Raw genomic sequence first — 24,426 nt, forward strand, 5'->3', positions numbered from 1 at the left:
ATGTGGATAGTTCTTCTCTGGCAATAGGAGTAACAGCCAACGCTGGGCTCCTTGCTGTGTTAGTATGGGCTGTATCTGACCCTCTGTACAGTTTTCAGCAATTCAGTAAAAGTGGTGATTAATAAAAATAAATAAATAAAAAAGGAGGTTTTAGTGTTAGCTGAGGACTTGGGAGGCTGAGGTCAGCTCTTTGATCTGTCTCAAGGTTTGTCTAAAACGATCTAGGTGCTTAGCTCTGTTGTTTTCAATGTGTTTTAGGTCCAGATCCACAGCAGCACTTAGAGGAGATCTGCCCTCTGAGCCTCTCTTTCCTATTCACGGACAAAAACGTTGCCCTGCCCAACAGGAAAAGGGAATTAATATTTGCTCAGTCCTATGTATGTTCCCAGCTGCTATGGTAACATACACTGAGTCACGAATGTCCCTGTGGACTTCATTAGATGTCTAGACTGATTAGCAGCCTGTCTTTCCTAGCTTCTTTGCTTGTTCAGAGATAGTCTCCTGACAGCTGTTCTGCATATCTCCGTTAAAAAGAGAACAAAGCCCTGGGGATTAACACTTGGTAATGTTTCAGAGCAGTCACAACACCATGGGACAAAGGACCGACTTGCATCCCTTGCCAGCACAAAAGCCCAATCCATACGCTCCTCTTGTATGTCCCACTGGCTTGGCACTTAAGGGAATGCACGAGACATCTCACATTGGTGCCCAGCTAAGCAAGAAACATCTGTCTTGGCATGAAACTCTATCAAGTGCTGATCATACCTGCAATCTCCTGTATGGAGGTACTTGTCAAGAAAATCAAGGTGTATACATATGTATTTTGTTTTTAACTGACAGAACACTTTAGAAGAGAAGAAAAGAGGAAAATTATGCTAAGTGTTATACTTCTCCTTAACGCTTACCATAATGTGCGGAAAGGACAGGGTAGGTGGGACAGACCTGTGTTTACAACAATCTGCTTGGTGTCACTGACAGGTCCCTGCGATGCTGCTTCCCCAAACAGCCAACTGCCTAGAGAATTACTACACAGGAGATTAATAGGGCCAATTTTTAGTTCTGCTTTTAGCACATAAAAAAGTAGATTGTTACTCAGCTACTGAGGCATTTGGATATTAGTGTGACAGACAGGGTATGAAACTCTAAGGGCAAGCTGTTAATAAAGACATCTCAGGATAAGATCTTAAATTCGTATTTTAACATTTAGTGAGCTCTCATTTTTGGAGGACTTTTCAACAGTGTGGAGAACTTGAGACATTTTGTCCGACTTCAGCCAGAGCTGGAGGTGCTCAACACCTGGAAACACAGAAGGCTCATTTTGTAACTAAAACTGAGCATTACATCTTCATGTTATTTTTATTTTTTTATTATTTGATAGATGCTTAGGGCCTAACTTTACTTTCTTCTGGCAGTTTATTTCAGTGTGAGATTAGACCAAGAACTGATCTTGACCTACGGTCAAATTAGGAATTTTCTGTCTGGAACTTCCCCTTGCTCATTTCAGTGCAAATGTGTTATGTTTCCTTACACCTTATTTTAAAGTGTTGTAGAGTGTTGCTAAGGTCTCTTGCAAAAGTAGCCAATTACTATCTTTGATTTGGCAGCATTTCRGTGATGGGTGAAATTATCTACATAGCATAGCACAGTTTGTCATGAAATTACAGGACATTTGGGAAGCCATCTGTATGCCAAAACTGCATAAATACAAAACCATTATTACACAGATGTTTAGACAGAAATGTGAAGTGGAGAATTCTCTGTTCAATAATCCCTGGCTGTTTGTGGTTGCATTCACATCTCTGTCCAACAATAAGATAGATATTTAAACATGCTCTGATGCAGCTTCTTCACAACCTCCAGACAGAAGAACCTGAATAGAAAATGAGTCCCAACTGCACAGCAGTACAAAAAACAGACAAGATGAACATGCTAACTACTTTCTTCTGTCAGATGTTTTTTTTTCATGGGGCAGATTTCCTTCTGACAGCATGAAAAGATTTAACAGATTTAACACACAGTTGACAAGTCAGTGGGACTATCAGTAGATTCAGTCTATAGAGAAAATGATCTTCTTGCAGACACCTTGCTATCCAGACTCTGTAAGGCAGGCCATAGCTTAATGAATACTTGTCCGTGCACAATCAGAATACCTGGCAGCTTGCATTTAACCCAGATCAGGCAGGATTATGCAATTACATTTCTGTCAACTCAGCCCAGGCATGATATAGTCTTATGCTGACTGTGGGAGGACAGATGACACCTGACCCAGCATAAAATCCACCAGGCTGTAATACTTTTTTAGAGCCAGTTTAAACCAGCAATGTGTGTGCGTGTATGTATTGGGTTCAGCATTTCTCACCATGTAGCAACACTTTTTTTTTTTGGTCTGATAGTAAGCACATTCCAGCTGGATTTGCTGGCTTGTGGACCCTGTGATGGAGTTCAGGTGGGATGGAATGGGAATAGTAATGTCAAGAAGTGCTGAGAAAAACAAAGCTGTTTCTTTGCACCAGATATCTCACAGCTTGCTGTCACTACTGCTTTAAACTGTGCTGTTTCTTTCAGCAATTCATCTCCCTTCAGCTGAATTTTAGTGACTGGGAACTCCCTTCTCATCACCCTTTTAAAGTTGGTGTTATTCAGAGATTGAAAAGCCATCAGACCACAGCCCTCAAGACAGCAGTTTTATTGTTCTGTGCCCCTCTGTGCCTATCCAGTAACTGAGGATTTCAGTAAGTTGCTCAAGGTTGTTGTGTGTGTCAGTGTCAGATTCCTGAGGACAGCATCAGGAGAAAAATAGGATGGTTGGAATAGCTAACAGTGAGTGCCTAGAGAGGGAGCAGATCTTGGAGATGAAATGAGTGCCTATTCCTGGGAGTTAATGACTTGATATGAGTTTTTAAATTGAACGATATGGGTTGGAAGCCGAGTCTAGCTGGTCACAGTGATGTCCTGCATGAAAACACTTAAAGTTTAGGGAAGAAGACTCTGTCAAGGCAAAATGAGCAGGCAGTCCATGCTGGAGGAGGAGAAAGTGCCAGGAAGCGTAGGTGTCACCCGAGTGTGACAGATGGCTCTAAGAAAAGAAGTAAGACTGTGGCTGAAGGTGGCTGCTGTGAAACCCAGGGAGGGATGGCACAGAGGTGGGTGGTTGYGATGAGGAAAGGGTATCTTCCCAAGGAAGAGATTAGGAGGGAGGCCTGGTGAGTGGAGGTGGGAAAGGGAAGGTGGAGAGGAGGGGTCAGAGCAACAGCATGAGAGATGAAACAGCTAGAGGAGGGACAATGATTTGGGCAAGTTTCTCTCAAGGTAAGGAGCTGGTGGGACCAGCAGGAAGAGGGCAGAAGGGAAGATGAAAAGTGGAGATAAGTACTGGGTATACCTCATTGTAGCTCATCCTAAACCATTTTTGTAAAAAGCTGCTGTACTCCTTTCTGGAAGTGGCAGCTTTCCAAGGAGGTATAGAGAGATTCCTGTAATATATAACTGTAGGTGTATTGGGAAGCAGACAGAAATACTTCAGGATAAAAGGACTTGTATGAATGTTACATGCCATAATTTCTAGAGCAGGTCTCAGCTTGCTGATCACTTTTGCCTTTCCCTGTGCTTAAAGAAATAACCCGTCCTGGAGCCAGTGATTCACACACTAGGAGCATGTGAAAAATGACATTTCCATCTTTGCAAAGATATATTGGAAATATACACATATCTTGGAGATTTAAAGGTTTCCAAAGCAAAGGTAAAGGGACTCAACACTACACAACAAATCTGCCTAACGTTCTCAGATAGGAAAGATGAGCTGGTCTCAGATTTCTAATGCTGACATTTACATTAACTAGTAGCGGGAGTGGTACATCATGGGCTCTTGCTTTCAGGTTGTTTACTGCAATAGTTTCAGGATTGGGAAGACTGAGGGCCTGAAAGAACTCTTGCTTTATGTCAGTGGAAATCAAGAGAAACCTCACTAGACATATTTGAATCTGATGGCATTAAACTGATAAGAGCACTGTCAACAGCCATGTTTCCTTACAACAACCTGTTTAGCTTCTCTGTGTGCATGGCAGAGCTTGTGCCCTCTTCCCTTTACATTTACATCTTCGTCATTTGTGAGAAATAGGCTGAGCGTTTTTTGGTATTTTGGCCAATCCTCAAAACAGTTCATAGCCAGATTTTGAGACTCACAGGGTATCTAAATAAAGGCTAAGTTTTCCAGAGGGTTAGTGCACAGCAGCACTGATGCATAGCCAGATTTTCAAAGAGGCTTTTTATTATAGCGTCCAAAAGCAGACAGAGTTCTTCCAGTAAACATACTTCGAATCTGGGGAGAGATCATGTTTGAAAACCTAACCTGAAATGGCCATCTGGAGTAAAAGTCCTCAGTAACTGATCACTGCTACCAGTAACTAGAAAACATAGTCTTCCTCTGTTATTACTCAGGACACTGAAAAAACATATGATGTGCATAAATAATGCAAATATTGATTAGATACTGATGGACATGACTGTCTCTCCTTGATGAAGGAGAAACCTAGGAAATTTCTGGAGTGCACAGTGGACAATAAAATGAACAAAACTAGCAGTTCTAAATATCAGACTTGTTTGGTGACAAAACTCAAGGGCTTGCTAACAAGAGTTAAAAAAAAAAAAGCACAGCCCTTTCTATCAGTGCAACTATCTATTTAATCTTCTTTTGTATGAATGTTTTCTTTTCCAGTTCTGCAAAACTGAAACTGCTGAAAGCAGTATTTCTAGCCCAAATCATGGGGACTGCCCCTTCTCCTCCATCACCCAAAGAAAACCATGGCTTGGTATTCCAAAATAATCATGAGACTGGCTTAAGAAATCATGAGACAGTAAAATATAATCTTCAGTTTTTGTTTGCATTCTGCTGTTCAAGTCAGGAGGGCTACAGTCAGGCTGATGTCTTCAAACATTTCTAGGAATAAAAAGGGCCAGAATCTTGCAGGTTTTCTGCTCATTTTCACTTTGCTCTTGAATAAAGCACAGAAGTGTGTGGTTAGAGGAACTTGGGTCTTTGCTGCAGTGAGCCTGCAGGGACAGTACACGTTTGCAAGACTGTGATAAAACCGGGCAAGCTGGCAGAGTGGTTACTGCACTGTAGTAATGGAGGTGAACTGGGAAGCCAAAACTAACCAGTGCACTTTCATCCTCCTAGGCAGAGTGAAATACAAAATATAAACAAGTGCTATCAGTGAGGAACATTATAGCAAATATTTGAAATGCCTGCCATTTAGATGCTTCCAGTTGTGTATTACGCTGTTGCTAGCACACATGACAAAACTCTTGGAAAAAATATTTTCTTGTTGCCACTGTACCCTAAACAACTCTTCATGAAGTGGGAGAACAATATTTTCCTTGGTGTTTGCCTTTTTCTTCCAGGCATGGCTACTTGAGACACCGTCAGTCCGAGAGCTCTGTAAATGCCTAAGACTGTTAACTGTTAGCATTTGTTTCTTTCACTGGCAGGCTGGCTAGTGACTAAATATCCCCAGTGCTGAAGCTGCTGGTCACTGTGAATTCTTCCTTTCCAGGAGAGAGAGCACGGCTAGCATGAATTTTTCCTTGGCTACGGGAAGCCTCGGCTGCACTGCAGCAAGCAGAATGGAAATGTGTGGAAGGCTGGAAGGCGGCTGTAATGGTGTTTACTGGAAAGAAAGCTGATGGGGAACACTGCTGCCAGTCCTTACCTCCTGGCTAGGACCTTGTGCTTATTGCCAACAGGGGAAAGAGACGGGGTGTCAATACATACAGGATGAAGATAAAGTAAGTGGTCAGGATGTATTCAAGTGCTACCCTAAAACAGGGATCAAATACAGCTTGGCTGTGGCATCACTGAACTTGGCAGACTCCTATCTGCTTAGCCCAGGGCATGTGTAGGTTGAGCCCAGCAAGAAGCTGGAGACTGACAGCAGAGTGTGTAAGGCTCAGCCCTCCCTGAGTTGCTTTTACAAGGCTGGCTCAATTAGCTTGGCAGAATGAGCAAGGTGATGAATTAGGACCAAGTCCTAGCTCCTGTCCTGGCTCTGCTGTGCTGCATGACCTGACCTGAGGTCCTCCACTTTGTCCTCATTTATTCCAGTGCAGACCTCCCTTTCTTGTCTTCCCTCCCAGCTGGATGGTGAGGGCTCATCATGTGACACCAGAACAGTGCTTTGCAAATGGATAGCATCTGCATTGTTATCAAATGGTCAAAGCAGCCAAGACTCTGCTGCTCTGGCACAAATACCTCCCCCACTACAGGCATCTATGCAATCTGCTGTCACTTTATACTCAACTGGGCACAATAAAAGAAATGAAAAGGAACTGGAGCAAGGGACAGGGTAATACAATGACTAGTTCTTTACATGTGGACATAGATCTGCACCCCAGCATGTGAAAAAGTCCTGAGGAGAAATAGCTGTTCTCCAGGCAAGGAGAGTACAGAAGCAGTGAAGGGCAGGATGCTTTGTGCCCTGATGTCCTTCCTTATGTCCCAGGGCTCTAGCTTCCATCCCTGAAGCACAGGAGCTGTGACACCATGGGTGCCTACAACCAAGGAGCACACAAAGCCATGGGAGCTCAGTAGGACAGATTGCTGCAGGCAGCTCCTTGGCTAGGCTCTTCGCCTTTACCAATTTCTGAGTGCAGCAGCAGCTGTATCCATTCCAGTGATCTCACTGCACACCTAGGGGATGCGGATGTCAGCTATGACAGACTGCACAGCCGTCGACTGCTCACAAGCCTAAACCTGCATGTCTGCTATTGGGGAAACTCCATGGGCTGCTCTTTGGTGAGAAGTTGACTGTTACRATCACGTAGCAGTGCCCTGGAAGTGGGCCAGTGCAGAGCTCTCTGTCTCTCAGGGAATAGAGGGCATTCCTTGGAGGAATACTTGGACTTGCAGCTCTGCTGCTGGCTGTACTAGGCTGCTTGCCGTCAGTGCTAACACAGGAACGCTGGCGCTTCTGTACGCTGCCTGCCCATCAGAGAAGAGATTGTGCTCTGTCACTTTAGTCTGGCCAACAGCTACAAGGCAGTGAATGTAAGTCAGAGTTGAGTTCAGACTGGTGAGAAGCTTCAAAACCTGGTCTTGGCCCTTGAACTATTCCTGGGAAGCCAGTTTTCTCACTCCTGCTCCCTGAAACATGGATGCAGTAACAGGAACAGCTATTGCCTTGAGATTCAGAGTGAGTCCTGAAGGACTACTCAGCTTTAACACAATGGTATCCTGCTGAGCTGGCACTGTATAGATCAGCTAATGCTCCTGCTGTCTTGATGGGAAAGGAGCCTATTAGACTTCTGATGTTCCCATTGAAAGGAATTTCCTTTTTTTAGAAATGCTGTTGGTTCACACGGGATGGGCAGGCAAGGAAAGCCTGTCACATCTGCATCTTTGCTCTCCCCTCCAAATTTATGACAAAAAGAAGCTGCTCTGCTACCCACTCCCTTCCCTGACCTTGTACCACAGGTACCCCCTGTCTGAGGGTCTTAAAACCTAACAAATAGTGGAGATAAGAGCTGATGGAACAGGGGAAAATCCCCATTCCTCCCCTATTCCTAGCTGTTAAGAAACATCAAAGTGTCTCCTGAGAAACCTCTGTAAGACTCCCTCAGGTCTTGCTTCATTCCCAAGTGAAATCTGAGCAGGCTGAGAGGGTATAGAACAGCAGGAGCATTTTGTTGTGTCAGCAGTTTTTGGCATTGCCTTGTTCTCTTCCTAGAAACCACATCATTGCTCTATCTGTCTCCAAAACCAACTTGCTAATGAGGGCAGCTGACTTGCAAGCTTGGTGGAAAAAGAGCCAGCCATACCTTTCGTCCTCCATGGGAGCTGGGAGGTGAGCGCTCACCTTCAAACACCAGCTTCCTTGAGATAAGCTCAAGCCAATACCTGGCAGCAGCCCTTCCTAAACATAAGCACCTCAGCACTCTTTTGACTCTTTCTGCTCCCTGGGCTAGATCCCCTGCAGACAGAAATCACTGGAGCTCTGCCAGCTTCAACAAAACTATGTTGATCTAAACCAGATGAGGAGCTGGTCCTATAACTTTTGAAAAGCCATTTGACCTGGCCCATGTGATCAGCTTCAGGCTGTCCTGGATATACACGGTGATGCAGTGAGGTCTCACCTACGCTGTAATTCTAACTGTGCTGTGATCAGGTCAGTTAACAACACGATGGTACCTTGACTGGTTGGAAGTGTAAACAGAGAAAGCTCCTTAGACTGCAAGATGAGCAGGAGGTAGCTATATCCATCTATATTTCTCACCTMCTGGCAAAAGCGCTAAGGGTGGAGTGACCCAACAGGCCACTATAGTCACAGGGCCAATGTACCTCCACTTAATTGCACTCAAGGCAGCAGAGTTGTCTGGGAAGAATTGGCCTCAAGCACCAAGACAGGCCTCCAGTCCTACAAATAGGTGCAATATGCAAATGTTTAGAGAAATGGGGCTACTCTTTGGCCTTCTCTGCTTACAAGGAACATTTCCCAGCCTGTGCCATTCCTTCAGCTATGCTCAGATGTTTGGGGAGGTGTTAGCTGGCTTGGGCCAAAGTACACCAGTGACTTATTTAACAGTGTACAACTGCATATCAGCCTGCTCTGGCATTGCTGGCATTTACTAGTGTAGTTGTAGGAATGGGGCACCAAGGCCCCCTGGGAGGCTGATGAAGAAATTTTGCAAAAGGAGGAGAAGGAAGTGACAGTACGTTTTGCAAGAGGATATTTTTAGTACTGAAGATATCTGGAAATTTGATTTTTTTCTCTTACAATGTAAATCAGGATTTGAATTGGTGAGATTTCAGAGTGGGGATAGGGAAACTTCCTTCAGGCTTGAAATGGGTCAATTTTTACTCATTTACACACTTTTTTTTTTTTTTTTTAAAAAGAACTAACAATAGAAATATTTTGTAGTTTTCCTCTAAGCAAAATTTCATCACAACAACAGTTCCACAAGAAAACTAGTGGCTTTCAGTGGCATTTTTTGACTGAAAAAGGATTACACCATTTAATTTCAATTTTTGTTTCTCTGCAGACTCTTAAATATTTTCTGCTGGAGGTAGGGATGTTTGTGCAGCATGTTTTAAGCATTGTGAGGAAGGCCTGAACATCTTGGTTACCTTTTGTAGACTGCCTAGAAAGAATTCACTATCCCCTAGCAGTGCAAAGACCCATGTTGGAACAGTTTAGTTTGAATCAGTAGCTTTCAATTAACTCTAGTTGTCCCTTATAACTTTATTGATACTTTTTTAGCTGAGATCCTGTGATGGAAGATCTCAGTAAAACGAACATGATTTGGCTCTGTGCAAGGTGGTTCCCCAGTGAAAAGTTTCCAAGAGTACTTTCAATACAAGGGAGAATTATAACACTGGGAAAGGCCTTAGCATTTCGGGTAGGGCCTGTGCTGCTGAAAATTAATCGTGCATCACGAATAGGTGGTGTGAATTTGAACTGATCTTCTCAAACATGAATCTGTGTCTGTCATTATCATGTGATAACAACTCTTGGCACCCGAATACTGCTTTCATTCAATGAAACGATGCACAGCTACCAGCTTTATCAATGGAACCTGCAAGGAAGGTGAGCTCTGCCACCATCACCTTACAGAGGAAGAAAATGACTAGACATGTTAGGGTAAAACATCAAGACTGTTGCCCACTGTGGGGGTCCAGCCCGAGACACTCAAATTGAGTTGGTGCCCTCATATTAATAGAGGGATATACCACAAAGAAATAGCCACTCTTGAAATGCTTGTTCTAAAGGATTTTTCCCCAAATTTATACTGTAGGCAGAAGATGATAGAAGGCAACTGGAGACAGGATTAGCATAAAGAGCTCCAAAACCGTAGGCCTACTCATTATCTTCCGCTGCTCTCTCCCCACTCTTTTGAATCCAAATGCATATTCAGTGAGAGACTTTGTGCTATTCATGAGACCCATCTAGTGTCCTCAGGATTTCCAGATTCCCAAATGCAACRAGGAACCTGGGTGCCAGTGGTTCTTAGGTCCAATCCAATCCTGCAGCAGATTTAGGAAGCCTGGACAGTGTGAGGAAATGCTCTGGGCCAAATGGAAGGAAACCAGGCTGATTGCCACTGGAGCCTTGCCTGTGCTTCATCATTAGGCCACTGAATGAAGGTGTTTCTGCAAAGCATGTAGGTTTTGATTAACTGACATTTTCTGATCAAATTCTGTTCCTCTGGGGAGTTCTGGACCCATTCTAACACGTACAGGCACTGCTGTTCCTGTTAACAACCTTCCCTGTGAGCATTTGAAGTCTTCTACAGCACACTGCAAAGCAAGTCCAAAGGGACATTGGTAACATTGTGCTGTACTTCTGAGAGGCCCCTACTAGTGTTTCTGTCTCAAACATGTACAGCTTGAGGGGAAACTCGCTTATAGTCCCTCTGGTTTCCAATCCTGTCCTTGAAAAGAGAACCAAATCTGGGACTTACCTCTGCTAATTCTCTGCTTTTCTCCAGAAAGGATTCCTGGCGTATCAATGACACTGATGCTTTCTAGTACAGGATTAGGTAGCTGGGCACAAACAAACCTGTACAAAAATAAATGCGTTTAAAATAAAAGCAAAAAGTATTTACGACTTGCTGAACATCACAGGCAGTATGGAACAGTCCAGATTCTAATCTCACTTATAAACCAGGTCTCCAGTTGGAGCTTGGAGCTACTCTTGATTAAAGAGATGAAAAAAGCCAGGACTGAGCATTTTCTCTACTTTGCTTCTTCTGGAACACTGATCTTAGTCATGACCTTTGACAGGTATTCTACACTGGCCCCAAATTGGGAATTATTAATGAAAAACAATGTGTATCAATCCAAATGTTTTCATTTGTTGTTTGGATTTTAGCAAGAAGCGTTGTTTTTGTTTTTCTTCGTTTAAGAGTTCCCCGCAGGTTCCTGAACGCATGTGAACCAAAATAACTTGTATTAAAAAAAAAAAACAACAAAAAAACCCCAATGTTGTAGGTGGGTTTTGTTTTTTTTTAAATCAGGATTTAAACAGACAAAGTGGGCTATTCTCACACCATGGAAATCCTAAAGCCTAGGCAGCATGAGATCTCAAGAGGCTTTCTAGTCCATTCCTGTGCCTCAAGGCAGTATCAAATGGCTGTTTGTCTAAAGTATTCTTCAAACCTCTAATGATGAAGACCTGACAACCTGGGAGTCTAGTTTTTCCCCTTTTGTAGCAATGGATACATATTTCAAGTATTGTCATACTGACTCCCCTCAATCCTTCCTCTAAAGAAAACAATTTTTTTCCATCTTTCACTTCTCTCAAGCTCCCTTTGTAGTTCATATTTCCTAAATCCCTGAAGACTTCTGCAACTTTCTTTTGGATACTCTCAAACTGCTCCATATATTTCTTCAGGCGTGATGCCTCAACCTGATGTGGTACTCCAGCTGTGACCTTGTCAGTGCTGAACAGAGTGGGTGGATTGCTCATTGCCTCTTACATATGACAGTCCTGTTTATTTATCTCAGTAAGATGTTTACTTTTTTCACAGCGGTATGACACTGTTGACTTGCATTCAGTTCATAACTCACTCCTCCCCCCTCTGCAGCTCCATGCCTGTGTAACTGCTTCTTAGCTAGTTGTTCCCCAGCTTGTATTTGCACAATTCACTGCCTAAGAACAGTACCCTGCATTTGCTCTCAGTGAGTTGCAGCTCATCTATTTCAGTTGCTGATAACATCCAAAGGACAGCAGAAGCGTATCTGGTTACATGGCTCCTGGTAGCATTTCATGGCTAGCCCTTCTGCGATGGTATTCCAGGCAGATATATATATACGCATATATATGTGTGTGTGTGTGTGTGTGTGTACATATATATATATAGAGAGAGATTTTAATTGTGTGGTGTGATATCCAGGCATAAAAGCATGTGCTCCTGTGGGAGGCAGCAGAACCACATAAAGGATCAGGCTTGGCACAAGGGCTGCTAGATGCAGTCAAGGCAGACAGAGCCCTGCAGTGCTACAGTTGGTGCTGATGAAGTCCCTGCAGCTATGAACTCCTCCAGGCTATGCTACAGCCTCACCCCAATTCTTCTACCTGTATGACTCTAAGATGATTTTGACAGGAATGAATCCACATAGGTTAGATGAGTGTCTTCTCTCCTAAGCTATCAGTTATTCCAGTCTAAATCTTCCTGCCTCTCCCTCCCCCAACCACAGCTTGGCAGGTGGCAATAGGGAGCATTTCAGAATGCCTAACACCTCAAGCAGAAGACAGCRGCTGGCTTGGTTTCGCTGTTGTGTACCAGGCCTATCAGCAGAGAACAAAAGGCTCAGTAGGTCATGTTATTCCCGCTCCTGCCAGCCTGGGTTAGCTCTGCATTGTTATATATCCTGAGTACTCCTTATGATCTAATACTAAATAGCTTTGGGCAAGGGTATTTTCCACCCCATTCTCTAGAGAAAGTATTCCAAAGGAGATTTCGATACAAGGTCAGAGGCCAGTGTGAGTAAATGCATTCTGGCTCTATTGGCAAGGTCTTTAAGGCTGCTGCCTTCCTGCTGTCCCAGCAGAACTGCAGTACCTCAGGGAGCATGACCTAATTCTGCTCTGGACCATATGAAGGGAAGAGCATGGTGCCAAATTAGACTTTCAGTGCTGCTACAGGCAGAGCAGGGGGATGATGGAGGAATCTGTTATCCACAATCTCTCCTGTTGTTGACAATGCAAAACCAGAAGAGACTCCAACCTAGCCTCCCAAGACAGGAAGACTTTGGAGGCAGGAGGAATCTTGCAACCATCAACCAAGCCAACACGATACAAAAGTAATGGCTGAAATTCCTGACTTTGCTCCAGGCCTTTGATGCAAACAAGTCCTCCTGATACAAGCTGCAACCTGTAATCTCTCTGCTAGGATCCCTCCAGAGCTGGAGTAGTGCCAGCAGATCTGAGTGAAGAAAAGTCCTTCTCCTCTCAGTACCCAAGAAGCACCTGCGGCAAGGAGAGGAGGACAAGAGACGGGGCCAGAGCATGGTACTGCAAACCTGCAATCCCCCCCTTTCAGCCCAAGGCTGTTTGTCAGCCCCATCTCTGATCTTAGCCAGGTGGGTATGGGCAGGGGCTCTGTCTCCTGGGAAAGGGAGGGAGGAGACAGGCTCTGAGCAGCACTATTAGCTGTTGCCTCCCAGCCAAAGCCTAACTGTACCACTCTTCTCTTGCTTCCTGGAATGCAGCAGATCCTAATCTTTGCTGGGAAGGAAGCACCAGCTGAGGCTGGATCCTCACTACCGCTCCTCCTCTATTCAGCTCCCCCCAGGGCAGCAGGCTCTGTGTCCTGCTGGACGCAGCACTGTTGACCACCACCTCTCAGCTGAGACCAGTGTGCTCTTTATGAGTGCTGCCTTGCACTGCTCTGTTCTTATCTACTGGTGCCCACAGTCAAGCATCACCTTTAACCACTGAAGGGTAAAGCAGACCTACTTGCAGTTGCTCTCTTAGCTCACAGAGGTGGCTCCTGCAGATCACCTCCCTGCTCTGAATTTCTTGCTCATAGCCTCCTAAATGAGGTCAGTGCCTTAGTGCACACACAGCAGCAACAGGCTAGTTGGGTGCAAGGCAGAGACAACTCCAGACTCTCTTGCCAAGAAGTCAGGCCCATAAATAGGAGTAAGTGGGGGTGGCTTGATCCAGTTCAGTGGGGGTACCCTGACTTACATCTGCTAAATTTCTGGCCCTCTGTAAGTCAATTCTTGCATGTGCTTGATTTCCTAATCTGCTGGGTATTACCATCTGCATCTTCAGCACTGTGATGCTTATACTGCTGACCTCAGTATGTCTTCCTCTGCCAGTTCAGAAATCATTACCCCTTCTTTGTCTGTCAGCAGAAAAAGGGGTTAATTAGCTGTCCTGGCTACTCCCTCCCTGCATTGCCAGCAGGAGTGCACTTCTGCTGCTGAATCACTGCTGTGCCTCTCTGTCCTGCTGTCCTCACAGGCACATGCCTAGCTCCTTCCTCACAGGAGAAGGAAGAGCAGGAGAAGGGAGTAACATGGCACAGCATGATATGGTGAACTAGGCTAATGGGCACGTAGCAACAGCACAGAGATTCCTGGCTGTACTAGGAACAAATTGCATTCAGCATGTATCAGTCAGCCCAACTCAGGTGTGTTTGCTTCTTGCCCTCTGTATTTTGCTTTGTTATTTCTCAAGTTGCTTCTCCCCTGCGCCAAAGTATCTGCTGGCTGTGGCTGTCCTCAGCTATCAGCAGAGCTGCTCTGAATGATGTTTTCTTGATTTATCATCTCTCTGCTCCAGGCAGGAGGCCTGTTATTTTCAGAGTTCCCCTGTAGTAGAGGGTGGTCTGTGATCCAACCCAACAGTTGGCCAGATGCAAATGTTCTGGGTCCTGCAAGATGCTGAAAAAATCTCAAAGTTTTTCCAGTGTAGGACTACCTTTGCTGTATTTGAATGATGAGCCTCCATTGTGATCAGCTATTGCCTCCAGGGTCACCCTAAGGCACTGTGAGCCTCTTCTCATAGTAATGACTTCAGCTAACTCCCTCTCCTCCCATCGAGCTTCTCCCCATGCCTCTGCATGTTCCTTCCTTTGCCTGTCTCACCACAGCCCACACCAGCACTCCTGTGGTCAGTGCTGGTAGGAGATGCTGCACTTTCTGGACAGACACTCTGAAAGCCTAAAAGTTAGAAAGGGAGTCAAAACCCAGCTTTCCTGGCTGTTTAGTTGAGCAGCTGCCATGTTTGCAATTGTCTCCCACATGCTGCATTAGCAGGGAAGGCACCGGAAGGCACAGTTAGACAGTTTGTTCCCATCTGCCTGTTGTAGCACAGTTTGGGCTCATCTAGGCTACGGGTGTGTGCTGCTGGCTTCCTGCAAGGCCTAGATCCAAAACTCAGTACAGCTGGAATAGGTCTAGGGAATGAAAAGATTACGCTCTTGATGTCATAGGGCCGCTGTCAGAATCCCTTGCTATACAGCTTCCTACAGGAAAGATGTTAGAGCTGTAATCAGTTTATATCTGAGGTTATTTTTATAAATAACCTCAGATACAATGGAGAATGGAAGGAGGCTGGACTTGCTACAAGAGGCATCCAAGCAATATTAAAACGCAAGAAAACAAAGAGGTGCAAATTGGGCCAGTTCTTTACTAACTTCAGTAGCTACATCTGATTAGACTATTTAGCTTCAAGGAACTGAACTGACTGCGGAACAGAAGGGGCTAGGAATGTAAAAGCAAGGAAGAATAAAGTGTCATGAAGACATTTCAACCCTAGATGCCTACAGGATGAGGTTGACAGGCTGTGCTTTGTCCTTGTTTTGTTTRTGCAAATAAAGTTATGAGTTGGCCCACTTTGTTAGTCTGCCCTGCAGTGACTGATGGATGTGCATCCAGGAGGACTGGAATGGCTTTGCATCAGCCATGTGTATGGGGGGGAAAAAAAGGAGAAGAGCATAATGCCTTGTTCCTTTAAATTACTAGCTATACTGCTCTTTAGGTTCTAGCTTTACACTCCAAAGCAACTAAGTTTTTGAGTACTGACCTGTTCAAAAAGGCATTGCCAAAGGCGTTGAGTTTCCTGAACGGTTTTTTGGGATCCACCACCAATGCATTTCCAGGAACGATTCCTTCCACATCTCCTTGCATAACTGCAATGAAGGAGTCAGTTGTAGGCTCCGGTCCAATCCTCATCCCTGGAAAATCCTGCTCTAGCAGGTACCTACAGGAAGAAAAAACAAGGGTGGGGGCATGAGATGTGAGCTGCCTAAGTCCTAAATAGGTTGTATTGAAGATCCAGGTGTAATGAAGAAGCTCAAGAGTATGGTTCCTTCCAAGAGTATTTTTAGCAATGTCACTGAATCATTTGGTAAATATTGTGGTAGTTTTTCTACTTGGTATCTCAACATTTAAAGCTGTCTCATTTAGGTAGATTAAGAAACTGAGAAGATTACAACTGCTGGGAAAAGATTATCATCATGTTTGATCATTTTGTGTATTTTAATCCCTAAGACCTTTTGAACAGACTTAGCATAGCAAAGTAAAACCAGCAGTTCACTGCAATCAAGGAGTTAATCATGAAACCTTACTGGCCTTTGGTACCAATATTAATTACTTTACTGCTGCTCATTTCAGCAGACTCATCCAATTAATATGCTTAGCCCCCAGTCCAAATCAGCCTCTCAAATGCCAGCTTCTCAAAGTCTCAAGTCTCCCTTCCTGGTGCTTCTGCAATGCAGTTACAGGTTTGCAATACAAACTGCTCAAGCAGATTGAGAATTAAGCATGTGGGTGGCAGAGTATATCCCAATATTGGTTATCAAGCTAAATGGCACAGTAAGCACAGAATTCCTTATTATCTCCTAAGCCTCTGGCAACTTCTCTGAAGGTACAGTGGTAAATTTCAGGGAAAGATAGTCACCCACAGGGCTGTGGGACTCTGAACAGGACACTAGCTGCACATCCTGACTTATCCTGCCAAATTGAGGGTGGGTCAGCAGCCTCCACGCAACAGTTCCATTTGGCCTATGAAGGGGACATATGCCATCACTGAGGTTAGGGCTGCRCTAGTGTGCGTGGATGCAGAAAACATCCCTCCTGCTGGTTCTGTGCTGAGAACTAAGACTGTTGTGTCCATGTGACTTGTGAAAGGGAACTAGAAGTGGTCCAGCCCCAGCGTGGGATGATGTTGTAACCTAGACTAGTGACAAGCTCTAGATTGTTACATGAGGAACACATGACTGCCCAGCTATGGAGAGGTTAGTTTAATATTGCGTTGTTGCTTATTGACAGTAGATAGCCGGTACTTTCCTTGCTTTGACCTGCTCTTCGTAATGATGCAGGAAGATGAATACAGAACTACAGCAATGTTACAAATACATTCAGTGGATAGTGAAAAAGGAGAGGAAGGGCAGGCAAGGGATTTTTCATGATTTTGAGATCAGTGTGATTAGCAGTCAGTATTGGCTCACTCGGGTGAGTCTTATCGGGAAGGATAAGTCCCTACATAAGAGACTATAAGATCATTTGCATGAAAGCTTCTGATCGCTTATTTGGAGTTTCCACCTTCACCATTTTAGCAGAGGTAATTTCAATCCAGTGTCTTAGGAACAACAAAAAACTTGTGCTCATCCAGCAGGATTGTTTACTGACACCATGTCTGTAAATGTATCTTTGCTTCCCAGTGGGCAAGGCCAAACGATGCTCCAAGTAACAACTTGATCTAAAGGCAAAATGAACAGCTACATGGCCAGGATATACAGCACATGACAACTGGCTTGGTACTCACTAATGAAGAGCATAGCTGCAGCAAGAATAACTCCAGCAAGGACTTCCAGAATTCCCTTGGGAGCTGTTTTCACCCAGCTCCATCATAGATATCTTATGCATTTTCATATAACTTTCATTCAAAGTGCTTTCCAAGTCTTGTGTAGAGAGACTTCTCTTAATGGGAACAACTTGGGGATGAAATAGATGTTTAACTGTTCCCAATAATGTGAAATAATCCAGGAAAGAAAAGAAACCACCCTCTCATGGTGGATATGTCCTATCCACCTAAAGGCTATGTGGGGATTCCTCAAACTTTCCTGTAGATGTGGGTCATTGCTTAGCAGAATCAGACTGATGCTAATGCTTGTGTGGGCCTCCTCCCTGGCTGGTGATCACAATACACCTTCCTGGCAGCTACAGTAACCCCTCTCTAGCCTGAAGAAGCTGAGAACAGGACAAGCTACTTTTCTCCCATCAAGGACTCTGTAGACCCTCATGTGAACACTCTTGGCTCCATTCCCTGGAAAGCTCTCTACACTGAAACAACCATTTGCTGGGTTACAATCTGCTTGGACAGACTCTGGAAACTAAGCTTAGGCCTCCTGGATGGTGATGCAAGATATTCGCCTCCAGGTGGACATCTCTGCAATGGAATCACTGATATTAGCTTTCCTCTGCTCTTAATTTGTATTTTCCTTTTGGTCTGACATAATATACCTAAGATACCCAAAGATGGGCATTCACTGAATCCATACAGTTAAATGTTTCAGTGTCTTTCCTCTTGCAAATATTATAGAGAAAAGAAACAGGTAMTGATAATCATTATCAAATGCAACAGATAAGTGAGGTGCTTTTGAGAAACACTCCTTACTCCCCACGCTAGGTCTCAGCCTTGCCATAACAATAACCCATTTGTTTTATGCACAAGCAACATGATAGCTCTTGGGCGACAGAAAAAAAAAAGCCTGCGGGTTTTGTTTGTCATTTATAGACAAGGCTTCTGAGAAAGCCTAAGCAAAAGCCCTCCATATAATAGCAACACTCCTCCTCCAACCAGGCTGTTTGAAAGAATTTTATCACAGCTCCACTCATCTACTGTTTCAAAGTGTTCTGTGTTTATTTTTTATATAAGATTTAAAAAACAACAAAAAACACAGCAACAAAAGCACTCTGCTACAGAAGAAGCTATAAGATAATGCTAATTGACTTAACACACAAGTGGTATGAAATCAGAGAGATAAAATAGATGCTACAATACTAGACAGGACGAATCTTCAAGTGAGACTTCTCTGGGAGATTTGGGTGCATTGTACAGCAGGGTGTCTGCAGCACAAGGATCCCCTTGTACACAGGACAAATACAAGGGGACCTATTGACACTTGTCTGATGGGAGGAAGGCACTTATGCTGGGCACTGATGCAGGCTGCCTCTGCTAACAGAAGAACACTAAAGAACATGCAGTTGTTACACTTCTGGGTGATTTCTGGGAGAAAATCGCAAATTGAATGGTTTGTGGAAGATGCTTGGCAACAGTGACCAGCAGCTGTAGGGCAATTTCCCACACCAATGCGGCATGCCTTACTCTGAGCTGCTGAACACCTGCAAGGGACTGAGGAATGACCATCCCCAGCAGTCCCTGCCACCTCCAGCCAAGTTGGGGCAGCTGGCAGAGGGTACCAGCAGGCAAACATTTATTTACAGACAGTCTGCTCACTGGAGAGGTGCCTGGAGTAGGCATCTGTCTGGGAGCAGCATGCCATTTGCCCCATTCAGAGCAGTTCCAGCTTGTGGGGAGAAGCAGGGAAGCAGCACTGGGGCTGGCCTGGGGCATCCTTTTCCAAGCAGGGTTAGCCTAGCCTAGGAGCAGAGTCCAAGCAGGGAGCAGAGTCCAGCCCAGTGCTGCCTCGCCCCTGCCAGGAGGAGATTCCAGGCTCTCCAGGCAGGAATGCCGCAGGATGTGGGGGAGGGAGCCGGCTTCTGTTAGCGATGAGTCACACAGGAGCTGTGCAGGATGCTGTGTGCGGGAGAGGTGATGCAGCAGGGTGGAGAGGATGGGAAAAGGGAAGGAGGGCAGCGGGGAGGAGCGAGAGGAAGCAGCCAGATCAGCCTGGTGTAGGCAGAGATGAAAGGTTCAGGGCCACCTGGGGAGGTCAGACCAGAACTGCTTAGTGTAGAGAGTGACAAAGAGTCCAGAGAGACCAGGACGTGTAAATGATTAGCTGTAAGAGGAAAGGGTGGCTGCATGAAAAAAGCAAGCCATGTTGACAGTTAGTAGGGCTCTAGCTGGTTTGTTTATTTTATTAACAGGATGGCTGGACAGAAGCCAGGATTATTTTTAGAAAGGACCACAGAACGTAAATTAATTAGGAGAGTAGTGTTCTATCCTGCCTTCCCATCCTCTTACAGGAAACTTAAGAAGCAATAATGTTTTAGAAGGTAGGCTCCAGTGGCATCCTGCTGTCCTAGGGAGTATCTAACAGYCATAGTGGTTAACTTCCCAGGTAAAGGTGTTGGCTTACCCCCTCCATCCAGGCCTTTAAGGCCTTTATGCAGGGCTGGGGCCTGTGCCAAGTTGATGCTGGGGAGAGAAACAGGAGTGAGTGAGGAGAGCAGATACAGCAGGAATAGGGAAGCTGCAGCTTGTGACTCTACATCTTTCACATAGCAAAGTATGGCTCAGCCCTCTCTCCTGCTTTCAGAGACCTAGAGAACAGTTCCACAAAAAAGAAACCTGTGTTTTAGTCTTGCTTCAACCTGCACAACTCGCCTCCCTCAGCCTCTAGGAATGTTTCTCACAGCTGACCTTGACTGTCTTGCTTCTCTCATCACCCCCTGAGAGAGCGCAGCCTCACTGCAAGAGGCTGCAGATTACATGCTCTCTCCAGAGAGGCTCTAACAATTTATTTCCCCAGTGCCTTGCATTTCTTCCTTTCACTTCAGATTCCCTGGGAGCAAGGGAAGAGGTTTGGGAGACAGACCCAGCTCTAGGGTAGGTGACTAAGGTCGTGTTCTTTAAATCAGTGCTCTGGGATTCAGGGGTGAACTGGCACTGAGTGCATGCCACCTGAGTGTTTAGTGGCACTGTCAAGTCCCCAAATTGCATCCCATTTATGAGCAGAATGCAATATGAAGTGGGATGGATACTTGGGGATAACATCAGTTGTCCCCTATCCTGACAGGATTATGGAAGAAATGCCCTGATGCCATTTCTTGTTTCATTCTAATGCCAAGACATAATGGTTGTTTCCCCTCCCATCTCCCCCCCACCCTTTAACTCCTCCCTGCTATTGGTTTCAGCACCCACTTGCCTTCCCACAATAATTCTGGATGCTAGTCCAGTGCTTATCCAGCTCCCTAATGACCAGGCATCCAGCTTGAGCTACAGGCCCTATCACAAGCAACACTTTCTGAAACCTCCTGCCTCCGTTTGCTCAGGATTACACTGGAGTCGTAGGCCCTCGTATCTCTCCCATCACAGGAGGCCCACAGGCACTTCAACACTGCTTGACTTTCACTTTCTCATTCACCATTTTGTGCAGTGAAACCTCCGCCTTGCTGGAAGACCTTCTCATGTCCATTTTGCACTCCTGTGAGGAAGCTGCTCTTGGCCTCTTCTGCTTGACCCTAATCCCTGGGTTGACTCATCCCAGCCCTGCACAGAGGGGGCTGAGAGAAGAGGTCACAGGCCTGAAGTCTGCTGGTTGAGGTGAGCCTCAGATCAGCTCACTAACAGAAGAGTTACAAGGCTGCTGCCTTCCCACAGAAGCAAAGGCTTATCTTCTCCTTTTGCCTGGAACATGCTTTAGGCAGCCAGACTTCTTGCAGAAGGAGTTTAGGCTGACAAAAAAAGGACTTTACTGAACAGACAGGGACAAAGGCAGGAAGACTTGGCCAACAGCAGCACACAGGTGAAACTGCAGAAAAAAAGCTGATGTTGGCAGTCTGAAGAGGAGCATTTGGAAGAGATGCTCTAGTTACAGAACAAACAACCTCAGGGATGGGCATTCAGAGTTGGTTCTGCTCCAAGATGTTGGTATCCCAGAGGGGAGAAAAAACCTTTCAAACAGGTTTGGTACCAAGTCACAGAACAAAGATTTGGGGTGGAAGCAGAGAATTAAGCTATCCAAGTCAGCCTCTTCCATTTCCAGAAGAGTAACCCCATCCTGCCCTTCCAGCCATTTAAAAAGAAGCATCTGAGGGTCATTTGTGCCCCTTCATCACCTTCCTGACCTGCTCATGGGAGCAAATCTTTTCAGTGTTAAACTTTGTTTGCCAGACTCGTGACTGACAAGGTAGCAGAAATGCATTCTGTTCTTGGCTCCCGGTTAGGGCTTTAAATAGCAGGAATAGTACGGCACATAAAAATACCTGCATTCCTCAAGGTCAGTCCTGGAGAGGCACAGCCAGTTTGATTCACCTCTTCCTACTCTCCCAGCCCCCTCCTCCACCAAGAAATACCGGCAGAACAAAGGACTGGCTGCTTGGGGCCTGCATCTGGATTTACACTGGGGTAATTCCACAGATTTCAACAGAGCCACACCAGAGTTAGGCTGGAGTTTAACACTAAGCTTATGAATCACACAGCTGAAGCTGCACTGTCTGCATTTCCTATGATCCCAAGAGAAAGACCGCTGCGAGTTGAGCTAGCAATGTGTCTGAACAGAGATCCCCACAACTAAACCCAGCTGGAAAAAGTTTAACCCTCTCTTTGGCAGTTTCAAATCAAACCTGACAGAGGCAGCTACTCTGGCTTTAAAATTAGGAAGCGATTTGCTGCTCCCTGCATCTCAGCAGGGCAGGATGCTGCTGAAACAGAACTTGCTTTTAGAGTCCTGAAGATGGGCAGGTCTCTCTTGTGCACACATGCACACACCCCTGAGCACACATGCTTGTCAAACTATGTTGAGCGTTATCTCAGCAGATAGAAAGAGAAGAAAGAGCATGAGAGAGACCCCTGCAAACCCAAGCACTGCCTGGAGGCTCCCTAGGCCGCAGGACGCCCCACCAGCGTGGGAAAGCGTGGCGGCAGAGGGCCACCCCGGCCTGGGCAGGCAGGGGACACCCCGGGCGAGGCCTTCTGCGGCTTTTGCCCTTCGAGCGGACCGGAGGGCCCCGAGCGACTCGTTTCCCGCAGCAGCGCCCTGCCCAGGGCACCTTCTTGCCACGTCGGTGCCCTGCAGCAGCAGCAGCGGCGGCGGTGGGGCACGTCGCCCACTCTGCCCCGGCGGGGAAGCCCCCTCCCGAGGCTGCAGCCGGAGCGGGCTCTGCCCTGGCAGCGGCGGGGACGTGACAGGGGCACCCCACRCCCAGGCAGCGGGCACCCTGCGCCCGCCCCACGCGGGGAGCGCGGTGCCGGCGCCCCGGCTCTACCTGATGAAGGTGGTCTTCCCCGTGGAGTACTGCCCCACGAGGAGCACCATGGGCTTGTTGTCGAAGTCGGCATCCTCCAGGGCGGGCGAGTGGAACTCGTGGAACTTGTAGTGCTCCTCCAGCGGCAGCAGCTTGGTCTTGTAGAGCTTCTTCAGGCCCTCGCTCACGGTCTGAAACACCTCGGGGTCCTTGCGCCGGCGGTCGTCGGTGCCCAGCCAGCTGAACATGGTGGCGCGGCGGCCCCCGCGGCGGGGCCAGGCGGCCTGCAGCGGGGGGCGGCTCCCGCCGCGGCCGGCTGGCTGCCGTTGAGCGAGCCGCTTCCAGTCAGGCGGCGCGGCGCGCCCCGCTCGCGGCCTCGGCCGAGAGGCGCCGCTGGACAACGCCGCCGCCTCCCTTCGCGCCGCCGGCTCCCGGCGTGGGCATGCCGCGGAGGGGCGGGCGGCGGCAGCGCCCTGCGAGCGCGGCGGGCGGCGTTTAAGGGCGGCCCGCCAGGAAATGGGCCGGCGCCGGAAGTCGGCCGCTCCTGGCAGGCGCCGCCCGTTCTCCCCGGCGGGTGAAGCCGCGCCGGGCGCCGCCATGTTGGGGAGGGGCGCGGCGGAGCGCGGCGCGGCGCTCAGACCCCATAAGGGGGCGCTGCGCCCCGCGGAGCTCCGCGCGGCATGGGCCGCCATTTTGTTCCCGTTTTCACCTCCTTTTGGAATAAATCCCGGCGCTCTTTCAATGAGCGTGTGTAGATTTGACAGGGAGTCGRGTGTTTTCTTTCGCGACGCCGTCGCGGCGGCGCTCTGCCGGCAGCGAGGGCTGGCGGGGCCGTGAGGCTGGGCCGCCTGCTGCGCCCCGGCAGTGTGTAACGGTGTTTTTTAGGGGTTTGTACTCGGTTCCTCGGTGAGGGTTGGGATTGCTGCGCTTGTCACCTCTGGAGAAGGGAAATGTCCTGGTGACTGCTCTTCTGCAAGGGTTTTCAAAGGCAGAAAGCAGTGATACATATAAGAACAGAGGCATCTACCGTGTGCAGGAGCGTACGTGTGTCCCTGGTGAGCAATCTGCTTCTGAGCTGATTTTTAACAACATTGAACACCCCCAAATGACTAGTGCGTTACTGCTCATCGCTTCTCTTACAGTTGTACTGGGCTCACAGAAATGATATGAAAGAGGAGATCTGTGCCCAGAAGAATTCACCATTTAAGCAGATGAGACAGGCAAATTAGTAGCTGTCTCCACTCTTTTATTCCTGTAGTTATCAGGGTGACTGGACACCTGAAGAATGAATGCTGCGACGCTTGGGCCGAATCCTGCTCCAGTTGCACAAGTTTTCCAGCACTGGTCCATGGCTCAAAATGTCTTCAGGGTTGTCCATCAGCTCTAACGCAACACTGCCAGGCAGTCCTAATTACAGCTGAGCTGTTGGGACAAAGCACTGGGAGTGGGGAATTTTCCTGAAACATCTCTACATAGCTTTTTTTTCACTTGAGTTTCTTCATCAAGTCCAAGAAATGTGGCAAGAAGCAGTTTTGGAAAAGGTCCCGTCGTGTCAAAGGCTTTTGCCCTTTCCCAGCCATTTGTGTACAACTCTATTTCAGGATGGGAATAATTCAGGCCTGGCTCAAACAGATGCAAATTTGCATTAAAAGCAGTTGATTTTGACAGGGGAACACCACAATGCATTTGGCCCTATGTGTCTGGAATAGGACACACAAGCAGGAACTAATCCTTACATTTGAATGATCAAATCAAGGGTAATAAGATTGTTTTCACTAAACATATTTCTCTTTCCTAGCCGTTTCTAGTCCAAGGACAGACCT

General features: G+C 46.6%; 1 protein-coding gene across 1 annotated transcript in view; it reads right to left on the bottom strand.

Annotated features, from left to right (window-relative positions):
* EHD3 (EH domain containing 3) overlaps window positions 1-22,900 on the bottom strand; it is a 30,893-nt gene extending 7,993 nt beyond the window's left edge. Inside the window, exons 1-3 of the mRNA XM_026060429.1 lie at window positions 22,625-22,900; window positions 15,531-15,707; window positions 10,453-10,550 (exon numbers count right to left, since the gene is read on the bottom strand). Of these exons, the coding sequence (XP_025916214.1) occupies window positions 10,453-10,550; window positions 15,531-15,707; window positions 22,625-22,851 (502 nt within the window). The 5' untranslated portion in view covers window positions 22,852-22,900. The remainder of the gene's footprint in view (window positions 1-10,452; window positions 10,551-15,530; window positions 15,708-22,624) is intronic.
* Window positions 22,901-24,426: the final 1,526 nt, after the last annotated feature.

The sequence above is a fragment of the Apteryx rowi genome, unplaced genomic scaffold (genome assembly GCF_003343035.1).
Source record: "Apteryx rowi isolate R43461 unplaced genomic scaffold, aptRow1 scaffold_169, whole genome shotgun sequence".
Lineage (NCBI taxonomy): Eukaryota > Metazoa > Chordata > Aves > Apterygiformes > Apterygidae > Apteryx > Apteryx rowi.